Source organism: Canariomyces notabilis, assembly GCF_033297395.1.
Source record: "Canariomyces notabilis strain CBS 508.74 unplaced genomic scaffold N656scaffold_1, whole genome shotgun sequence".
In the NCBI taxonomy this organism is placed as follows: Eukaryota; Fungi; Ascomycota; class Sordariomycetes; order Sordariales; family Chaetomiaceae; genus Canariomyces; species Canariomyces notabilis.
Genome location: NW_027041823.1, coordinates 1,896,208 through 1,916,829, shown reverse-complemented (window position 1 = coordinate 1,916,829; position 20,622 = coordinate 1,896,208). Strand labels below are relative to the sequence as shown.

The window sequence follows — 20,622 nt, the reverse complement described above, 5'->3', positions numbered from 1 at the left end:
TGCTGTTGTTACTCTTCTGAACTGTTCCAACATTGATCATGACTGAGGTGTATATCTCTACCATACCATGCATTATACCAAGTGTATCCCGTTACCACGCCACCAGCACCAAACACCATCAATAATCGTGAGGTATCCAAGACCTCTGATATGCACCGTTCCGTATGCGAGGACACGCTATGCAACGAGCGAATGCCAAAAAGGAAGATTCAAACATGCCAAACCCCATCATCATAAAAACCACATGCCGTCGTGTTCGCCTAGAACCTCTCCATAAAGTTCTTCCGCACCGTCCACATACGCGCCCGCTTCCCGAAGATGTACATGGGGATAGAGAAAAGCAGCAGGATCAGCTGAATAATGCCGATCCACATGAACACAGTCTTCGGACCGTCATCCTTGAGCCACCCCGTGACGAACAAGCTAAAAACAAGCCCGTGCAGGACGTTCTTGCTAAAGTTGAGCGTCACGAGGGCTTCGCCAGCGTATTGCCTGTAGCTGTCAACACAAAAAGTGATGCTCGTCGTAGACCCCAAACAGCAGCCGAACGAGATGATACCAAAGAACGCCGTCGGGACCATCCAGTGGTCGTTGACCTGCGCCGACCAGCCAAAGCCCATGAGCCCCAGCACTGTGGTGATGGCAATGGGGATGGCCATGACCAAGCGGAACTCGGGCTCGTACAAACCCCCGTTGCGCCGCGCCATGGCCTTGACAATGACGTCTGACACCCGCCCGGCCACGGCCGAACCCAGGATGCCGCCCACAAAGGGGCTGATGTACACGAGCCCCGTCTGCAGCGCGTTGAAATGGTAGCCGCCCTCGCGGTAGATGACGGCCACCGACTCGGAGATGACGATCAGCCAGCCGACTGAGCACGAGTAGACCACCGACGACCAGAGGACGGCGGGATAGGAGAAGAGAATCAGCGGCCGGATGGCAACTTTGTGCCACTTGTCCTTGTTCAGCCGCCCGTTGAAGGGCTTCAGCTGCTGCACGAAGGAGAGCCGCGGCTGGTCGCGCAGGGCAGCGGTGTAAGCTGGGGGGCCCATTGTCCGGATGGATTGCGACTCGCTGTCCGTGTCGTGGAACCGCTCCTTGCGGGCGTGGCCCATGTCTGAGTGAGGACTCTCGGGCGGCGCTAGCTTGGCTTGAGCAGGGTGCTGCGGTTCGGTCGTCGGAGGAACCTGGAGACACTCTGTCGTGGGATATGGGTCGGTGACAGTTCTTTTCACGTCGGCATTGTGCTTCTCAGGAGACTGGCTATCAGCCGTCTCGCCAGATGCGTTGTGCCCTGCGTCTGCCTCTTTAACGCCATCTACGACTCCATCTTCGATGAACCCGACACGGAGTGTCCTCGGCGTGGGGAGTGCTGGTGATGGGATGCCTTGAGCCGCCATATCAGCCGATGGGCTGGCGGCTGAAGGCTTCGTTACTTGGGGAACGTTCTGCTTGGTTGACAACCGGCGAAGGAACCCTGGCCTCGCCTTTCGCGATCGCGGGACAGGCGCCCGATCCCAGAAAGTCTCGGGCACGAAGAAGAACACAAGGATGCCACAGAATGTCACAATGATAGCCACAATCCTGCATGACATCGTCAGTGATGGTTGAACAGTGCGCTAGGGGGCAAGTCACGCATACCAGAAAACCCAGCGCCACCCCATATTCTGGATGACGGCGGCGCTCGCGAGAGGAACCAGGTTCTTGCCTCCGAGCAGTAACAGGGTGTAAATGCCAATCCGGAAAGCGCGCTCATGCAAGAAGAAGATCTCTGCAATGGTGGCCGACGGCAGACATTCCACCGGGCTGACCGCGACGCCCTGAAGGATTCTCGCCAGGATAAGCGACGTGAAGCTGGGCGAGGCGGCGCACCAGATGGATGTCGCCATGAACAGAACCGCGCCAAAGAGATAAACCGGCCGCTTTCCGAACAGGATGGCGGTGGGCGAGAATATGACGGATCCAAGACCCATGCCCATCATGTACAGGCCCGTCGTCAGCGAGACGCTGTGGACATCAACGCCATAATCGTGGGCGACGTCTGTGAAGCCCGCGGCGAGGAGGGGCGTTGTGCCTCCGCCGACCATGCAAATGAGACCGAGGGACAGCAGTGCTAAATCTCTCCGCCATGCGGGCCAATTCAGCGGGTCGTTGACGGAATCGTCAGGCTGAGGATCCAAGATGATCTTGCCGTCCTTGGTCGTCTTTTTCTGGGGCTCTGTAGGCGGCTCAATCTGCCGCGGTATGCCAGCGGGGATGGCCGAGTGGGAGGTCCTGGCCGGCGCGTTCCGTAGCCCCAGGGGTTCATTATGGTCTGCGGCCAACAGCAGCACCGAACCTGTCCTTAAAGTCAGACACTCAAAGTGTTTACTTCGCGTAATCGTCGAGACATACCTGGGACTTCAATGGTCTCCTTGTCTTCGAGGATGCCCATGGTCCATCTTGAAGGCCCGGGCTTGTCAAGGCCGCCTTGGTCCTCAGATGACCTTTTTGCAAAGAGTGACCGCCATGACCGACCTTGCGGCCGGTTGCCCGTGCCTAAGACCATTGCCGTCCAAGAAGCGGCCCGCTCTTCGGACGAATCCAAAAGCGCGCAAATGAAACGAAAATGGTATCCAAATAAATAGCTTAAGAAGGATATATAGAGAGCACCTGCCCGAGGCACTATTCGGTCCTGAACTGTCAGGCTAACGCCGGCGGCGATGCGGACTGTCTGCACGATCTGACGTCGAGGGTTACCGATGTCTCAAACAGGCAGGCGATGTGTCGCCTTGTGCTACTCCAACTCGCAGTTGATTGAGCCTATCTCAAAAGCTTCCCAAGACTCGTCCCGCCGTAGGCACTATCGCCTACACCCTGCGGAGAGTTGGCTTCTGATAAGGACAGGCGAGACTACAGAGACACGGAGGTAAAAGGGACGAGGCCGGAATCCGAGATAACATACGTCTATGTACTCCGTAGACCGCAGGGTCTCTTTGACGCCGCACGTGGGTCAATACCGGTCAATGGGACCCCAACCATCCATCCTCGAGAAATCCCATGCCAAGAGGGAGCCAAGAAGCAAACCCAGGTAAAGAAGGCGGACAATCTGTCATAAAAAATGGTGATGCCTGTCAGCTGCTATTTCTGGGCCAAACGCAGCACCCGAGATGGGTGACTTTTCGAGGCGACAGTGCCCCGCAATCAAGCTGCAGCAAACCACAGCAGATCCTCCGTAACACGTTAACCTTGTGTCTTGGAGGGAGAGGTAAGCAAGGAAATTTGCCTCCAAAAGAATCAGATGGCAACATTTGCGGTTGGCCAGTGTTTCAGATGAGCAGTTGCAATTGGCAGGATCTTCGAAACAGATAAGCGTGGGTTTACCTATGATCCGTCGAGACAGTTAAACGGGGATAAACCCGATCTTCAGAAGGAAACCGACCGAAAACCCTCCGGCCCCCCACCTAACGCGCCCCCGCGTTGGACCCTGAATGGTTGGTCCGATTACTGAGGGGCTGCCGTGGTGATGCGCTAAACTCCATTGCGGTGAGGAAAGACTTGACGTTTCCTTCGTACCTACACGTGTATTGTATGAGGTCTACGATAGTGAGCGCAACTGACATCGATCATCAGTTGAAAATGAGGGAGGAACGAGAGTCCTCTGAGCGGTTGGTCAAACTCGCCCGCCTCACATGAGGATCACTGTGACACCCATCGAGGCGGATTGGTGACATTGGTCCCTCCAGCGCCTCCAACAGTTTGGACTACGCCCCGCATGCACAATGACGCAACAAGGGCACATGAGATGCGGGAGCGGTGAGGTTGGTACATACTTCGTACATTACACTGAACGTTGCTTAGGGTGATTCCGAGAGTCAACGTACGTACAAGAACACCTACAATGTTGGTAGCTTGAATTCTCCTTGTCAAGATACATAACGTCAACTACGGCTATTTGCTCCCTTTGCCAAACGTATAGCACAATGTACCTTAGAGTAGTGTGCTTGTTCAAGGTGTCATAAGCAGGCAGACGCTTGGGCCAATCCCATGCTTGTGCCAATCTTGCTGCAGCCATGAGCTCATCTCAGAACTTTCGAGGTCAAGCTCGACTGCTCGATCAATCATTCACGCTTCTGCATCAACTACATCTTCATTCTAGTTCGTTCGATAATCACATGTTGCACGTACCTTCAATCTGATCCTGTATCATGCATCTGTCCTCCATTCGTCCGATTCTTGCCAAGCGGCCTCTCACATGCCCAAAACCCGGGTTATGCTTGAGATTCTCAACATCACGTCGCTTGGCGGGCCGGAATCAAGTCTACGCTGCGTGAGTCTCATCACTTACATGTCACAGGCTCAAGCCATCCCAACTCCAATGGACAACCAGCTGCACGGTAACTGAAACTGACACACGTACGCGGTAGAGTCCGCAACCTTGATCAATTCCACACCTACCAACTCCTCTCCTCCTCCGCACGAACACCACTCCTGACTCTATGGACAACATCCTGGTGCTCAACATGCCGCGTCGTGGCGCCCCTGGTGCAGGAGCTGGTCGAGTCCGGGGTTGGCGAGGCCGAGGGCGGCGTGGCGTATTGCGCCGTTGAGTACGACTCGCCCGACGTCATGTCGGCCGGCCTCGGGCTCACCTACATGATCAACTCGGTCCCGACGCTGCTCAGCTTCGATGCCGGCGAGGCCCAGGTCCAGACCAAGGTCACCGACGGCAGGCGGCTGGCTGATCCCAAGTTCCTTGAGGAGTGGATCAGGACCGAGGCCCGCCGGCATGGGAACCGCGGCGGCGGGGGTGGGGGGCCCGGGCCGAATCTTCTTGGAGCCATCTTCGGCAGGTCGAGATGATTATTATTCTCCCTGTAGCCCGATGGTCTAGCTGGTTGCATCGTAAGAACGCCGTTCCGATAGAGGATTTGCTTTATGGCCAATCTGACGAAGTCCCGAAAGACCCCTGCGACAGAAATGCTAGTATTCCCGGCTTGACCTCCACGAGAGTTGCCATGTCGTTGGATGAAGTTTTGATGCGGCGGTATCGATGGCAGCAAAGGGGATCAAAGCCCAATGGCTTGGGGTCATGGCTCGAGCAACACTCGAAACCGAGCGCAATCATCGAGTCGCGGGATATCGTCAGGCGAGATGGTAGCATAGGTTCCCGGCCTTGAATCTGTCATAATATTGAAGACAAGCCGGTGAAGGTGCAACCTCTGGTCGGCCCGGTCAGTGGTAGTGGTCAGCTGCCGCGTACCTGCCTCCGCAAACACGCGCCGCGGCTTTATATGGCACGAATTTATTACCCCTACTACCAACCCTAGAACCGAGCTTGTTACCTATTGGTATTGACTGCTGGTCATTCACCAGAGGTTGTGGGTTCAACTCTCGCACGTTGTGCCACCTGGTCTTTTACAAGACTGGGCTGGAAGGCTTGTTCATGGTACCCTGCTGGCATTGGCTTGTGGGTACAACGTCTTAGTGGTAGACAGTACTTGCTGAATTTGTGTCGAACTCTGTGAAAAGCCTTGAGGGTTTCTGGGGGATTGAGGGCTCTGGGGGATCTAACAGCTCTGTTCACCTTTTTTTTCCCCCTTCTACTTTCTTGCTGTGTCCGTCCTTCCCTTGTATTGCCATAGAACCAGGTCAGTCAGTACAACAACGGTATGGCTTTAGAAGGAGAATCCATGAGGTTTCAGACTCTGTCCTGTAATTGCAGGATTTATCTGTGTGCTCTGAGCTTAATTGTCTGTCGTGCCTAAGGTCCAGCTCTCATGCGTCGTAGGGTTGGTCGTATCACTAGACGCTACGCTTCAGGCCGGCCTCACACCCGAGCACTGAAGTGATCTCCCACTGATTTCGAGCCATGGACACAGAGCTACAGAGAATGACTCCGGAACTAACCCTCAACAGCATCACAGAGCTCATGCACCTATGTACTGTAACTCGAGGCGATGCCGATGTGAATGCTAGTAACCAACCCACTGCGACTCCCAAACGCCAAATCAAACCTAACCTGCGCCGACCGGTCCAACCCAACCTATTCCCTCTGCGCGATCCTTTTCCCAGACCCGTTGTCCATAACCCTGTTACCCTTTAGTTACCACCCTCAAAAACGCCATCAGAGAAAGAATCCCAACCATCACACCTCCCACTCGCAGCATTACCTTACATCCTCCAGATCAAGCACCCTTCTCAACACCAGTTCCGAAGCTCTATACCACCTACCCCTAGCCTCCAACTCATCCTCCACCCCTCCCTGCGCATTCTCCCTCCTCCGCTTAGCCTCCCTCGCCGCAGCCGCACTATGCACCTTTTTATTCTCCAACGCTGCCACCTCCGCACGCAAACGTTCCGCCTCCTTCCTCTTCCTCGGCGCCAGCGACGCCAGCTGTTCCAACTGCCTATCGAGGCCCGCCAGGTCGGCCCGTTTCCGCTCCACCACCTCGCGCGTCTTGCCCAGGGGCATATCCATCCCCTGTCCCGATTCCGGTCCTGCCGCGCGGCGGAGCTCAGCGACGCTCTTCTCAAGCCCCTCAATACGGCCCGGCAGTTCAGCCAGGCGGGCCTTGTCGGCGCGCACCCGCTCGTACATCGCGGCGAGGGCCCTCCCGCGGGCCTCGAGTTGTGCGACGGTGCTAGCAACTTCGGTTTTGAGAGCCTTGAGCGCGGCTTTGGCTTCGAGGTTGCCCGCTTCCAAGTCGGCGTTTTCTTGCGGGGTGACGATAAGGGGTGGGTCGCCGACAATGGCGCGGATGAATTTTTCTTTGGTGACTTGCTCCACGTACGAGAAGCGCAGTTTGGCGAAGAGCTCCTTGTAGTGCTCCAGGTCGGCTTCGAGAGAGGAGGGTGTGGGCGCGTCGAGCGAGGCGGTGGAGACATCTGATGTGCGGGCGGTGATCGCGGGGTTTGTTGCGGTGCTGCTGTTGCCGGCGTGTGAGACTGCTGACGAAATGGGCTCGCTGATCTTGATCATGGTGAGCTGCTCCTCCCCCGAGGCAGACTCCAGCTCGTCGAGAGCCCGGAGAACCGAGGCGGCGCGCTGCCCGTCGGGTTGGGGTTTGGCGGGCGAGGTTCTGCGAGTCATTGCAACTTGCGTCTGGGTATTGCTCCGGTAGTGTCTTGGATTGTAGGCACAATACCTGCGAATGGCTTCAGTGAGGTCTTGAAAGAAGATGGTTGTCGCTAATACGCCAGCTGTTTGTTGACGTTCTTTCCAGATTGGGCTGAAGTGGGGTCTACTTGATAAGACGGATAACTACCCTAACCCTTGACCGTTAACTGACCCTCCACATCGTTTCTTGTGCCACACCCTCCTTTGGCCGTCTCACTCTCTCCTACCCGATCGATTCCCATCATCACACAAACAGCGCCATGGCAGCGGGATACAACCACCAGCACGTGGGACGGGATCGCGGTCGTAATGCTGTGTGACATGACCTGTCACCTAGAGCGCTTAGTGGTCAGCATTGATGCGGGATTTAACATCAAAAATCTTTATCCAAAGCCTGTTTTCGATCAATGAATGAAAACTGAAACTAATAAAGACGAAGCTCTCCAGCTTCTCATGCAGTGTATTATCAGTTCCTTCTCTGTCACCCAGGTCGAGTTTCGGGGCCGCCCTCAACTGTGAGCTTAGGCTCACTCCCCATCCACACTGTCGCTCCACGTTTGCTCATCGCCGTCAGAGCCTGTCTCGTCCTCATCCTCCAGTTCTCCGTTCCAGTCCGGCGCCGGCTCGATCTTGTCAGTCTGCGGCGTATGTACCTCGGCTCCGATCTGCTGCCTAGCAGGAAATGGATGAGGTGAAACCAGCAGGAACTCGAATGTCGTTGAACTCGCTCGCGTCCTGATGGCAGGTGGAGGAGGCAACGCAGCTGCTTGTCCAGGCTGCGGGCCGGAGGGGAACGAACCCTGATGATTCTGTAACGGGCGTGGGATTACCACGTGTGCTGCCTTGAACTCGCCCGTCGTGCCCAGGACGTCGCCGATCGGCACTGGCCGGTAGACGGCCACCGGAGCTTCCGTGCCTTGCTCGGAACCCGTTGCCCCGACGCTCGACAGGATGTATGCCGTGCTCGTGCGGCTTATGGGCAGTCCCGCGGGGTATTTGCTCCATTCCACCCTGATGATGGGCTGCTCCGCGGCTTTTATCGAGACCTGGGGCAGGCTGCGCTCCGTCTGGTCCCGAAGGACGCAGCATTTGGCGTGCGCCTGCGCGCTAATCGGACCTGTACCTGTCGCTTCTCGGCATGCGCTGCTGTCACCCGTAGCGTGCTCGGCGAGAAAGCGTCGCGCCGGCCACGTCTCGCCGCACCCCTCGCAGCAGCCCGAGTACTGCTGGAGCTCGTTGGCCGTGAGCTGTCCCGCGTGTATCATCACGCTCGTCCACGGCCGGATCAGGCGCAAGTGCTCCATGGCATATTCCTCCACCGCTGCCGCGTCCGCGGGTGGGAGGACCTTTCCGCATCCATTTATCTGGCATGTCGTCCTGTTCCTGGCTCCTATGGCGGCGGGTGCCGCATGTTGGGCTCTGCCAGGTGGCCGGGAAATACGGGCAAAAGGTGGTTGCTGCGCTCTCCGGCCGTACCAGAGCCACGAGCTTGGGTAGTTCAACATGGCCATGGGTAGCTGCAGTAAACGTCAGCGGAAGCCGGCTTGCTTGACCAGGACTGGTGATTTGTACGGAATAGCGGCGGAGTTCTCGTCTGTGTTGGCTGCTGGATGTATCAGCTGCCTGCACTGCCACTGGGCCTTCTGGCCTACTCGCTGCTCGCGGCGCCATTTCGGTTCCTTTTACCCAAGGGCTGGTGCTTCCAAAATTGCAACGAAGCTGCTCAGGCGGAGATGGATCTGGTTACGAGATCCCATCTAAGTGAAGATGAGGGCGGTCACTGGAGAGTGAGCAAAGCAGAGGTTCGATCCCTCCTAGGGTGGCATCGTCGCATCAGGGCAGGTTCGACATCTGTCGATCTCGGACAGTGTTGACCTGACACATGACATTGCACACTAGCAGAGAAAGCTAGACATGCAGAAGGGACAGGCTCAGGCTCGAAGTTGAGCGCACCGGCAAGGGGTGCAACTACAGTGCGCCTCCAACCCGACAGCTCTTCTTTACTCGGGCCGGCAGCTTAGACGACGGCAATGAGTGCCGGTACTACCGTTAGCTGGGAATCGGGCAGCGATCCGCAGCCGTTCGTCTGCACCGTCTTATACCCAACTCGGCCTTCCCTTTTCTACGCTACCGCGGCCGCCATGTAGGAACGCGATGGATCACTAGAGACCATGCGACCATACGGAGATCAGAAGAACCTTGTACATACATAGCATAGCAGACTGATTCGTCCGCCTCCCCGCCGGAAGAGGGCTTTTGCCAGACTGCAACGCTGACTGGACAGGTTGTTGAAATATGCAGAATCGCAGTGTCTCACCCCGGGGAAGGGCCCAGCTCATACATAACAGTACCCCACTGCATGCATGCATCATTGCCTATTTCCAGAACAGCCGAGGACGCCGCGCAGCATATGTTGCAAGCCACAGAAGAAGGTTAGCAGGACAGGCGAGCGGATAAGGCTTTCTACTCCGAATACCTACATTCGTGCGAATGCAAGATGATGCAGCTACCGCCGCCTGGCCTCACTTGAATAGCAATGGATGGAGGCGTTGGAGGCTGGGGAAAACAAACAAGTCACACTTCCCCAAATGCACCCCGGAGCTTTTGTCGCTATCCGCATCGCATCAAAAAGGAAACCCGAATCGGGCAACCCCGCCGTTCAAGCACTTTCCAACTGGAAGAAAGCAGTTCGCCGTTCGTCAACAACACTGCATACCTTTCCTGAGAAGAGGAGCTGCCTGCAGAAGGTTACTGAAAAGATAGATGCCGGGGCAGACCACGTCTGAGAATCCAATCGCGGCTAACACACCTTCCACTCCGATAATTCCCTCCGCAACCATGCCACAAACACAGTGGGCTATGACTTCAAGTGACTGTAATACTCCTGCAAATGTAGGTAGGGAAGGAAAGGTAGCTCCCCTTCCCCGACAGATTTCGGCCCTCAGAGACAGTACTAGTATACACCCTTCTGTCTGGTTAGACGCCCTATGCCACTCATCTTCAACTCAGAAACGAATAGCCTAGGTAAGGTGATCTTGTAAACCAAGTCGGCAGACGCAATGTATATGCATGTAGGGTACTTACTAGTCTTGTGCTCCGTTCACGGTTTTTGATACATCATATATCAACCTCTTTGCGTCAACTCTTCTGCCCAGTCCTCATGTCTCAAGTCAAGCCTAGTTACACTATGTCCAGACATGACAAAGGTGTTAGACCCGTTCTAAGAATCTCGACTTCCAATGAGGGATCGCCCTGTTGACACTCGCTGTCCTCATAGACTCAGCACAGTCAAAGAGACAGGGCGAAGACAATCCAAAACTGGACTGGAAAGGTTAAAAACCGACAACCATTATCCCGCTGTATCTTCAACGAAACCCTAGACACTACCTAGTACTACTAAAACTACTTAGCAATCAGCCACACAGCTCTGGCGGCTGTCTGAAAAAGTTAACAGTTACTGTACATGGTGAAACCCTGGAATGCTAGGTAAGCCAGGTTGGTAAATATCTAAGCCGGCTGGCCCTCGGTTTTCTGTTCTCGGATGGACTGGTCCGCTCCGAGAGGCGATGGAGCCGCCCTGCTGCAGACAGAGCCGAAACGGGCCGCGGCTGCCCAAGCTCACCAGTGCACCACGTCTCTTCCCTTGCCTTCCCTTCCCTGCCTGACCTCCCTCCTCCTCCCTTTTCACCCTGTCTTGCAACAAAAAAAAAGAAGAACTAGATAAACAATACCATCCATCCCATACATAAGACAACCGGCAATAGAAGCCACCAGCATTCCTCCACTTCAAGGAATAAGTAACTTAAAAACCTCGGTCAAATACCAGATACCATCCCATACCCATAGCATACCACCCCATCCTTATACTCAATACTCACCGCAACCCCTCAACAAGGTCATAAGGCAGCTCCTTGGAAAACCCCCGTCCATACTTCGCCGTAATCTCCTCCCCGTCCCCAATATTCCTCGCGGCAACAAGCATCAGCCTCCACCGGCCGGAAATCTTCATGACCCGAAACACGGCCGAAGGATTCGTACTGGCATGGCAGACTTTTCGGACCCAATTGCCCATGCGGCGCGGGTAAATGGCGGCGACGGGCTCGTCGTCGAGGTCCGGCCTGCAAAAGTCCATGGTCCAGTCACCCGGGAAAGCGCCCAGGGGCACCAGCTCCCCGACCAGCTCGCCGAGTATGTCGTTGGCCCTGTGGGACCCGACGGCGCGGATCCCGGGGCCCTTGGACCTGTCGTCTGAGATGCGCGGGATGCGGGGCACCTTGGTGTCGATGCAGCGGCAGGTTTTGGTGTTGCTCTTGAGAGTGCAGAGGTCGCAGGGTTGATCTCCCGGCATGACAGACGTCGGGTCCATGGGCCAGCTCCAGTGCCAGCGGGCGGGTTTCGGCCAGTAGTAGCATCTGTAGTCAAAATAGTTTGACTTGAGAAGACGGAACGGCGCCAGGAGCGGCAGGATCTGGTCCGCGGAAAGGTACGTGGTGGTGGCCGACTCCCAGACGAACTCGGGCAGTTCCAGATAGTCCCACATTGACTTTTGCAAGGTGCTGCCCGCGGCGCACATCTTGCGTACAAACTCTGTGTCGAGACCCTTATGGAAACGCGCGAGTTGGTCCTTAAACAACGCCAGATCCAGGCAGTCGTCGTTTTCCGTGGGCATGAGAGAGAGGAGGCCGTCGTGCTTGTCGCAGATCGTCTTCCAGCATTTGCCTTCACGCAGGTAATCGTGCAGCTTGTGCCGTTTTGCGTCGTCCCACTTCAGCATCCGCAGCATACCGTCCATTAGGCCTTGCGCTGAGAGCTGCCGCCCAGCTCCGGCCATGGCTTTTTCGAAGCATTCTGACAATTTCAACTTGAACAGTCGCAAGAGAAACACGCGAAGTTCTGGGTACCCCTGCATCGACTCGTCGACTGACTTTCCCAGGTTCATGCCGCCCAGCATTATAGGTGTGGACTTGGAGTACCGTCTCCATTCGCGAACCAGGTGTGCGAGGCGCTCAAATGCCGACTTGCCGCAAAGCGCCTCGACGAACTGGCTCTCGACGCTGGTGCTCTCTCGATGCCGGAGGAGCGTGGCGAGATGCTCAAAAGCAGCGATGGGTGGAGGATCCTGAGGAGTAGGGGCCTCCTCAACCCGTTGCCTCTTTGACTTCGTCGGCGTCGGCGTCTCTGTTCGTCTTTTGGGATTGATCATCCTTGCTGTTTTCCTTATCGGCGGCAATTCCTCCCAGTTTGGTTTTGAGCAGCAGAGTTCGCCCTGCGGCCTGCTGAGCAGAGGGGGCTGCAGAACTGTCTGTGAAGAGTGGACTTGGGCTTCCGAAGAGGGGTTCTGGGTTCGCGGGGGAGCTAGCAGAGGGGGCTGCAGAACTGTTTGCGGAGAATGGACTTGGCTTTCTGGTGACAAGTTCTGAGTTCGCGAAGGAGCGCGCAGAATTGTCTCTGGAGAATGGGCTTGGCCTTCTGGAGACAAGTTCTGAGCTCGCGAAGGAGCGCAGGGGTTCTCAACCTGAGGGCTGGAAGTCGGCGGGGACCAGTCTGGCAAGTACGGCGGCGCAAGGGGCCCAGCCCCGATTTGGCTCAGCTGCGGATCAATCGGCACAAATCGGGCTTCTGTTTCTGTGCGATGGGCGGTTGTGTCGGGCTGCGGAGCAGATTCAGGCTTGGATGGTGTCTTCCGTTCAGATTGAGGTATAGGGGGGCTCATAGGAAGAGAACCATTTGGTGGGGGCGGGTTGACCTTGTCCTCCTGCGGAGGCAGAGGCAGCCTTGCTAGATTCTTAACGGCCTGTGTGGGGGGGTGGGAATGCTGTTCATGTTTCTCAGGGGGCGGTGTTGCTGATTGCGTAGGAGGCTGGGACACCGTCGCTCCGGGCGGCATCAAGGCGGTGCCTTCTGGAGCCGAAACCGGAGCCGGCCTCTCTTGTGAGCCTGACGACTCAGGAGTGCGCGGTAGCTCTGCCTCCGCAGGAGGTTCTGGCTTGTCATAAATCCGGAAGTCGTCAGCGGAGATGGCGAACTTGTCAGGGCAGAGTCTGTCACAGAATCGATAATCGAGAGGCATGTCTGGTGACGAGCTGTATTCCAGATTAATGGCGACAGCGTAATTCGGCCCAAGGTTCAGGACTTGGTGATATGTCCCTGGCTCTGTCACGACGGCCTGTCCAGGTACGCAGTAGTCCAGAGTGTACTCGATTCCCCAGTCATCCAACCGGGCCGGAGGAATGCTGCGGCTAAGGTGTCTGACGGCCTGCGAACAGCGGCGCATCTCTGGATACTCGATTGCCATCCGCTCTTCTAACTTCCTGGAGAAGGCGGGCTTAATGAAGCACCAGAATTTGTGCTGGCCAGAGCGGAGGAGGTTCTCGGATCGCACATGGGCATCCTCCCTGTGCATTGTCGTGATGGTTTTGCCGGTCAAGTTGAAGTATACATATTGAGTATTGATGCCCTCAAGGAGCGTCCGACCTCTGCGCCGCAGCTTCTCCCCCGGAGAAAGCTCGACGTCGTCGAATAGTGGGTTACCAATAACGTAGGGGCGTGTCCCTTTTGGCGGGTCTGCAGCGGAGGTGTTCCATAGATCGCGCTGCTCGTCAAGTGACCAGTCCATCTTGGTGCTCAGCGGCAGTGGGAGATGGGGTGAGTCAAACTTGAGTCGCTTGCCCGTGTCGACCTTGACGAGGCCGAGCCGGTCGGCCTTGTAGCAGAATGAGGTGGCATGGTCCTTGCTCGGGCGAGCTACTTTCTGCACGGCAACGGGGGGCAGGTCCCGGACTTGGAGCTTGAAATAACCTCGTTCCTTCACAATGGGATGGCTCGAGTACAGCTCAAAGAGTTCCTCATTGAGGACGCGGATATCTTGGTAAGTACAATCGAAGAGGGGAGCGGCGTGCTCGGAGAGCAGTGGGCTGGAGTAGACAGATCCATCCTTCAGTCTGATCTCAGGACCGGCCTGACTTGGGGGGCTGTGGTGCTGGACAGGAGGACTAGGGGATTGAGCGCTTGAAGGATTGGTGGTCATGAGATTAGGCGTAGCTGTATGAGGATGAGCGTCGGACTTTGGTTGAACGACAACAGGCGGGACCTCTTCCTTTGGAGCATCTGGAATCCCAACCGGGGGTGCTAGAATCTGCTGCTGGGGTGGTGGGACGGGGGAGTCATGATGAGATGCTTGAGGTGTTGTTGCAGCAGGCAGTGGGACCGGTGATGGTGATGGTGGTGGTGGGAGGAGTCTCTGGTGGACATCGACCAGGCTCGAGACATGATCGAGGCGGCCCAGTAGTTGTTGCAGCAGATCTCGTCCTGCCTTCGTCCGCGGCGGCTGCACCTTGCGATTGGCGGCGATACCGTGCTCGAGATAACCCCTGAGGGCATCGCTAATCTGGCCCAACTCGTCCTTGAGCTGCAGCGCATCCATCTTGGCTTCCTCGAGATGTGCTGAGTCTCAGACTCTCAGTCGTCGCATTGATTGAGGTCCGATGTGTGCAGCCCGCGGGCACATTGGTCCGTGCTGTCTGGACCAACCTGGAAGGGTTGCTTGAAGAGAGCTTGTCTTGCAGCTCTTGCTGGACAGAGCAGGTGTGCCGTGTGCGTGGGGTGGCTGGGGAGGGAGGGGCGCTCCGACGAGGCAAAAGACGTGAATTGCCCTGGCCTGTGGGACCGTGCCCGTCCAAGCTAGCGGGGCACCTGAGCTGCAGTGCTGCGATGCAGCTTATCTGCTATCGTACACAGTACTGTGATTCAGGTAAGGTAATCTCAATTCAATGCTCACCTTTCAGAACCCATAAATCAAACATTCACTTCTGATCAATTCTTGAAAGAACTGCAAATGCACGGCAGTATACAGTAGTTGTCCTAGATTTACCAAATAGACTACTGCTGGATAGCTGCTCCAAACTGCGCCCAGGTCGTTACCTAATTGAGCAGGGCAGTGAGTCTGGATCTAGGGCTGCAGAACGGTTTGTGGGGCTGATCTAGGGACCCTGGCCGCTGATTTTCCCGCCTGTAAACCAACCGATAAGGGAATCAGCGGGGCCAACTTCAACGCCGACGGCTCCTCACAGGATGGGGTCTACAATTTGCTTTCCTTGCCTTCTCCCTTCTCTTCCGACGTGAATTATTTTGCATATCTCTTCTTCTCCTTCGAAAGATATGGACAGAAATCGCGCCCAGTATGAGATTCTCACTGACGATGCTGTGGCCGAGATTCTAGCGAAAGAGGCGAGCCAGGCGTCAGCCAAGTATTCATCAATGGGGCTCGAGGCCTTCAGATCTGCCAAGTTGGTACCTCCAGTCGGCGCAGTCCAGAGCATATACAGACAGCTAACTCATTTCGGATAGACCTTCAAATAAAGCAAAGCCGAACACCCGCTTCTTGGGACGCATCATCAAGGAGACCACAAGCCACAATGCCGCCCTCCTGGCGAAGGAAACCGCCGAAGCCCAGGCGCGCCTCGACGACCTGACCGGATCGGAGGAGAAAAAGAGGCGCAAGCTTAACCCCAGCGCTTCGGACATCAGACGTCGGCAGTTGGGCGACATATCCTCCATCCTCCAGGGTCGCAGGCGGAGTAGCGGGGCAGAGGGACACAGTGGTTCTAGGGTGAAAAAGGATAGCCGAAGGGACGCGGAGGAGCTCCAAAAACAAGACCACCGGCGGAAGGGCGGAGAAGATACAGACGACGAGGGACATCGGTCGCACCGAAAGAAGAGGGGGGACGGAACCAAAGACGAGCCTGGCCGCCGCCGGCCGAGGTCACACTCCCCACCACGACGAGATCGGAGATACCGTGATAGGTCTCCGCTTAACAGCACCGACGAGGACGAGCAATTGCATCGCTCCTCCAAGTCGCGGCGCAAGAAGTCAGACAGGAGTAATAACGACCTGATCGGCGCCGAATCCTCCAGGCGAAGTCGGTACGGCCGACTAACCGCGGACGAAGCGGAAATGGGTTCCCACACTCAACCGCGTCGTGGCGATATTTCTAAAGACCCATCCGCAAGCCGTCCATCACGTCATGATAGATCCGCACGGATCGAGGAAGACGACTCCAGCTCTGACTCAGACCCGCTAGAAGACTTGATCGGCCCTTTACCCCCGTCCTCCTCCTCCTCCTCATCCAGATTACCACCACCCGTCCGGACCCGCGGGAGGGGTGCTATCAAGTCTGGTGCTACGGCGTTGGACAGCCGGTTCGCGGCTGACTACGATCCAGCATCAGAGCTGTTGGAGCCTGAGGACAACAACAACAACAACACCGACGATTGGGACGAAGCAGTCGAGGCGTACCGCGACCGCCAGAAATGGAAGCAGCAGGGCGCGGACCGGCTGCGGGCGGCCGGGTTCACGGAGGAGCAGATTAGGAAGTGGGAGAAGAGTGGCAGCGGCGGGGAGAAGGATATTGAGGATGTCCGGTGGAGTAAGGCTGGGGAGAAGCGGGAATGGTATGTACAATGCCATCCAATCGATTGTGCTGCTTGTTTTACGATTGGAGCAGAGGATAAGACTGACTTGTTACTTCCAGGGATCGGGGCAAGGATGGTGTCAGTACCTGATTATCTATCTCGGCCGGCACTGTATTGAGTTGTGGGCATAGCATTCTTTGGCGTTAGGGCTTTACTGCATCGGCGCTGGAAGGGATAGAGCTTGGGGGTTTGTTGGCTTAGCGTGGGAATGAACAAATGTGATAGTTGAGAGGTTTCGGCCTCTTCCAATCTGATGAAGTTGCTTGTATTCGTACAGGATAGATCATCAATATGTACAAGATTCAGGTGTGTTGGTGTATTTGATAATCCCAACTCGCCAGCAGCGCTGAGGCCTCTAGCAGCCTGCGTCTTTTCCAGATCACCAGTACCCCCTCGGCCATATATTTTAAGGTATGAAATTGCGGCCTCTTCATGTAAATAAGCTGCTTTGAACAGCATGACGGACAGCACTCGCCTCCTCTCCTTTTTATTGATTTCTCCACGCGATTTTTTGCCCTTGCTTAGTCTTGAGCTCCCCCTCTCTCGAGCTTAACAACGACACGGCATCGTCCGCGTCCGCCGCCTCGCTATCATCATTGGTAGCCCATATCCTCTCGATGCACAGCTCAAACGGGCCCGGTATCCTGTCGGTCAGCCCGACCCCGACGGAGCGAATCTTTTGGCGCATGATCTCGGTCTGGGGCTCGACGACGAAGCCGTGGTTGGTGCGCACAAAGTCGTTCCACTTGATCAGCACCGTCTCCCACTCCCCCGGTTTCTTGACAAACAGCCGGTGCTGGTGCAGGTCTGTGGGTACGACAGACTCGGTCTGCACGTTGACGAAGTAGCTCCGCCCGTCCGACTTGACGCGCAGCGCCAGGTACACGTACGGATCCATGTTCCATAGGCTACGCCCGAAGATGGTCGGCGGCCGGTCGCGTGTTCGAAATGCGGCGTACCCCGTTCGCTTGATGTCCGGTCGGTCTTTGGGGAGTTGGGTCGAGATGGTCCCGTGGAACCGGGCGTAGCCGGGGGAGTTGGGGGAGGGAGGAGGGGTGCCGGATGACGACGGCACCCAGTCGAGATTGGATGTCGAGACGCCGCCTATTTCAACGTCGGACATGGTCTTGCAGTCTTGGATGGATGTTGGGTCGCGGAAGCTGTGGAGTTCGTAGGGCCCCTGCGCGCCTTTGATGCCCTCGAGGTTGATGACTGCGGAACATTTGCAATTCTCTGAGTCAGCGCAGCGTTCTACGGCCAGGGAGGTCCAATCGTTGTCAGTAAATACCAATGTTGGAGAGCCTCTTGAACTCGTCGAGGCTGCGGCCGAAGAAGCCCTTGTACATCAGGGTCCTCGTGGCCTGCATGGTGGGCGAGGTCGCTGCTGCCGGACCGAACTGTTGGCCAACTTTCCTGCAGCAATTATATGGATTTTGATATTGGTAGAGGGCCGATGGCCTATGTTTCCGTGGACATTATTGTTGGTCCTTGCCGCAGGCTACTTTTGAGGGAACAGGTGATCGCGCGCTCGACCTGGGAGGAACACTCAAAGATTGGCCCCTCAACTCGCCAGTCCAATGAGATGGATTTTGCTGGACGTCATCGAATCCACTGAATGCACGCCAGGGGTGTGGTCCCACACCAACAGCCTTACATACATGCTCAGCCTCAACCACGTGCAAGTTGCCTTTGACTTCACAAGTTGTCACTTTGCTGGCAGCATCACGGTCTACCTTGGGTTTACTTTTGAGATTTGAAACGGGTTTTGCATGAACTCGGCAGTGTCGTCACAACAATTGATGTTGGAGATGGTTAGAAATCCAGAGCAAAGTTTCCCCGGTACATTTGAAGTGCAGAGAATGATAGCATTTGTCACTGAAGACACCAGCATGTATCCGTAAGCGCTCGAGCAGTCAACTTCTCTCAAGTTTGCATCTGTGGGAGCACTTGCAAAGGGCAATTCTGGGGAGCCTCAGCAATTTGAACTTCAAGTTGGTCTTGGCATTCAGAAATTACTGTGTAGTTCCACTCTGTGCACGGTTGTTGGAAGAACCTCAGTTGGGCACCGTATACGCGTACGCTAAAGTGGTGATGGAATTCGTGGTGGTTGTCAATTGGTAGGTAGGTGGATAGAAAAGTGGAAAATCTCTGTAGGAGGATGGAACCCCTGACTGGGGCTAGTAAACCCGGCTAAGCTTATAGGGGGGTATTTCTGCTCGATTCTTCGACTTCTTGGGGTGGGCTTTTTCAACCCGGCCCGACATAGGGCGCGACGGTAAGGTACAAGCATCTTTCTCGGACTACTACATCGCTGTTAGAGCTACCTATACTATAAAGACGCATGACACTTACCGTACTACAAGGCGGTTTGCGGGCGCTAGCAGCCGCGCAAGGGCGGGAGCATCGCAAACCTATAGTACACAACGGAAACAACGAGCACAATTAGGAGAATAAGTGGCGAAGAAGCGAAAAAAGCGTACAATCCTATAGCAATTGGTTAGTAGGATTTTAGCATTAAATAGAGAGGTTGTGACGAATCTCGGTCCCCTAACTACTGAAAGGGACTTCTCAGACTGAAGGTTCTCAACAACGGGGCGAGGTTCGGTAGAGCCAAAGGGTCTACAACAATTGACACAAGCAAGTGTTCACATAGTAGTAAAGACAACTGCTTGCATTGCTTACTGGGAAACCTCCTGGAGGTCCCCCCCTGAGGGAGTGACTAGCTAGCTAATATACTGAAGAGTTTCCTTTTGTCCTAAGCTTGCCCTTTGTGGAGCGCTGGGAGCGCATCACGCTCCCATCGCTCTTCGGAGCGTCCTTTTGTCCCGTCGCTCCTCGGGAGCAATGCCAAGACCGCACGCTCCCCTTGTGATTGGCATCTGTCTTGTTCTTGAATGGTTGGCTGGGGCACGCCCCATACCCCATGCGGCTGCAGCCTCCCAGGCCGCCCATGTGGTTATTCGTAACAGAGGTGTATAAGTGTGACGAATCTCGGTCCCCTACCACTGAAAGGGACTTCTCAGACTGAAGGTTCTCAACAACGGGGTGAGGTTCGGTAGAGCCAGAGGGTCTACAACAATTGACACAAGCAAGTGTTCACACAGTAGTATAGACAACTGCTTGCATTGCTTACTGGAGAACCTCCTGAAGGTCCTCCAACGAGTGACTATCTAGCTAGTATATATAATACTTTGTTTCACCACGTCCTGTCGACTATCACGAGTGACTGTCCTGTCTTCACCATCGACAATTCATTGTCGCTGGTGACTCCCTATTGTCACTGTCGACAATCCGGCCTTGGCAGTGATAAGCTCCTGATTGGCTTATTAAGCGATTGGCTGCCAGTTCACCCTGCAGGTTCGCTGCAGCCTCCCTGAGTGACCAACAATGGTTATTTCGTGACAACTAGCCTTAGAGGAGTGTTTCTATAGTTAGGAGAGCATTACTAACCTTATAGACTATTACTTAGAAGAAAGTTACTCCTATAAAAGTATAGTTCTAAGGTCTAGAGAGCGTTACTAACCCTAGGGAAATACTCTAGAGCTAAAAGAGTACTACTAACTATAATAGATATTACTCCTAGGAGAATCGTTAACCTTAGAGTCTAATAGTATGTTATGAATTAACCAACAGCAGGCCGCATAGCAGAAGACTACATGCGGGGCGCAGGGAGCCCCGAGCCAATCATTTAGGAACATCAGGCAGACCAATCAAGGCAAGGCTGAAGTGCTATGCCGCCAAGACAGGCGAGCGCCTCGCAGCATGCAAAATGCTTGAGGTGATCGAAGATATAGCACGACGAGCAGGTAAGTGCTCGAGGGTGCTCGGGACACGAGCACAGGTGATCAACAGACCGTACATAGTATATAGTCATTCTTTAGGGAGGACCTTCAGAAGGTTCTCCAGTAAGCAATGCAAGCAGTTGTCTATACTACTGTGTGAACACTTGCTTGTGTCAACTGTTGTAGACCCTTTGGCTCTACCGAACCTCACCCCGTTGTTACGAACCTTCAGTCTGAGGAGTCCCTTTCAGTGGTTAGGGGACCGAGATT

General features: G+C 55.4%; 8 protein-coding genes across 8 annotated transcripts; 2 read left to right on the top strand and 6 right to left on the bottom strand.

Annotated features, from left to right (window-relative positions):
- Positions 1–166: 166 nt before the first annotated feature.
- On the bottom strand, positions 167–2,793 carry N656DRAFT_49589 (general substrate transporter). The gene is made up of 3 exons (XM_064809836.1): positions 2,395–2,793; positions 1,642–2,338; positions 167–1,584 (listed from the first exon to the last, which is right to left on the bottom strand). Exons 1-3 carry the CDS (start codon positions 2,546–2,548, stop codon positions 261–263), a joined length of 2,175 nt encoding a protein of 724 aa, XP_064675161.1. The 5' UTR covers positions 2,549–2,793; the 3' UTR covers positions 167–260.
- A 1,394-nt stretch (positions 2,794–4,187) lies between these two features.
- Positions 4,188–4,842, top strand: N656DRAFT_698547 (uncharacterized protein; the record flags this gene model as incomplete). The annotated part of the gene is made up of 2 exons (XM_064810721.1): positions 4,188–4,309; positions 4,407–4,842. 2 exons carry the CDS (start codon positions 4,188–4,190, stop codon positions 4,840–4,842), a joined length of 558 nt encoding a protein of 185 aa, XP_064675160.1.
- An 871-nt stretch (positions 4,843–5,713) lies between these two features.
- Positions 5,714–7,175, bottom strand: N656DRAFT_773751 (uncharacterized protein). The gene has a single exon (XM_064814123.1). The coding sequence runs from the start codon at positions 7,070–7,072 to the stop codon at positions 6,149–6,151; it is 924 nt and encodes a 307-aa protein (XP_064675159.1). The 5' UTR covers positions 7,073–7,175; the 3' UTR covers positions 5,714–6,148.
- Positions 7,176–7,524: 349 nt separating this feature from the next.
- Positions 7,525–9,204, bottom strand: N656DRAFT_49491 (uncharacterized protein). The gene is made up of 2 exons (XM_064809835.1): positions 8,672–9,204; positions 7,525–8,616 (listed from the first exon to the last, which is right to left on the bottom strand). Exons 1-2 carry the CDS (start codon positions 8,768–8,770, stop codon positions 7,627–7,629), a joined length of 1,089 nt encoding a protein of 362 aa, XP_064675158.1. The 5' UTR covers positions 8,771–9,204; the 3' UTR covers positions 7,525–7,626.
- Positions 9,205–10,973: 1,769 nt separating this feature from the next.
- N656DRAFT_744040 (uncharacterized protein) lies at positions 10,974–14,699 on the bottom strand (the record flags this gene model as incomplete). Its single annotated transcript, XM_064812868.1, has 2 exons — positions 12,824–14,699; positions 10,974–12,547 (listed from the first exon to the last, which is right to left on the bottom strand). Exons 1-2 carry the CDS (start codon positions 14,520–14,522, stop codon positions 10,974–10,976), a joined length of 3,273 nt encoding a protein of 1,090 aa, XP_064675157.1. The 5' UTR covers positions 14,523–14,699.
- Positions 14,700–15,092: 393 nt separating this feature from the next.
- On the top strand, positions 15,093–16,873 carry N656DRAFT_49459 (uncharacterized protein). The gene is made up of 2 exons (XM_064809834.1): positions 15,093–15,384; positions 15,446–16,873. The coding sequence occupies exons 1-2, from the start codon at positions 15,257–15,259 to the stop codon at positions 16,686–16,688; spliced, it is 1,371 nt and encodes a 456-aa protein (XP_064675156.1). The 5' UTR covers positions 15,093–15,256; the 3' UTR covers positions 16,689–16,873.
- Positions 16,793–18,163, bottom strand: N656DRAFT_773746 (CIA30-domain-containing protein). The gene is made up of 3 exons (XM_064814122.1): positions 17,859–18,163; positions 17,074–17,782; positions 16,793–16,996 (listed from the first exon to the last, which is right to left on the bottom strand). The coding sequence occupies exons 1-3, from the start codon at positions 17,935–17,937 to the stop codon at positions 16,873–16,875; spliced, it is 912 nt and encodes a 303-aa protein (XP_064675155.1). The 5' UTR covers positions 17,938–18,163; the 3' UTR covers positions 16,793–16,872.
- A 1,072-nt stretch (positions 18,164–19,235) lies between these two features.
- On the bottom strand, positions 19,236–19,539 carry N656DRAFT_773745 (uncharacterized protein). Its single transcript, XM_064814121.1, has one exon. The coding sequence runs from the start codon at positions 19,520–19,522 to the stop codon at positions 19,298–19,300; it is 225 nt and encodes a 74-aa protein (XP_064675154.1). The 5' UTR covers positions 19,523–19,539; the 3' UTR covers positions 19,236–19,297.
- Positions 19,540–20,622: the final 1,083 nt, after the last annotated feature.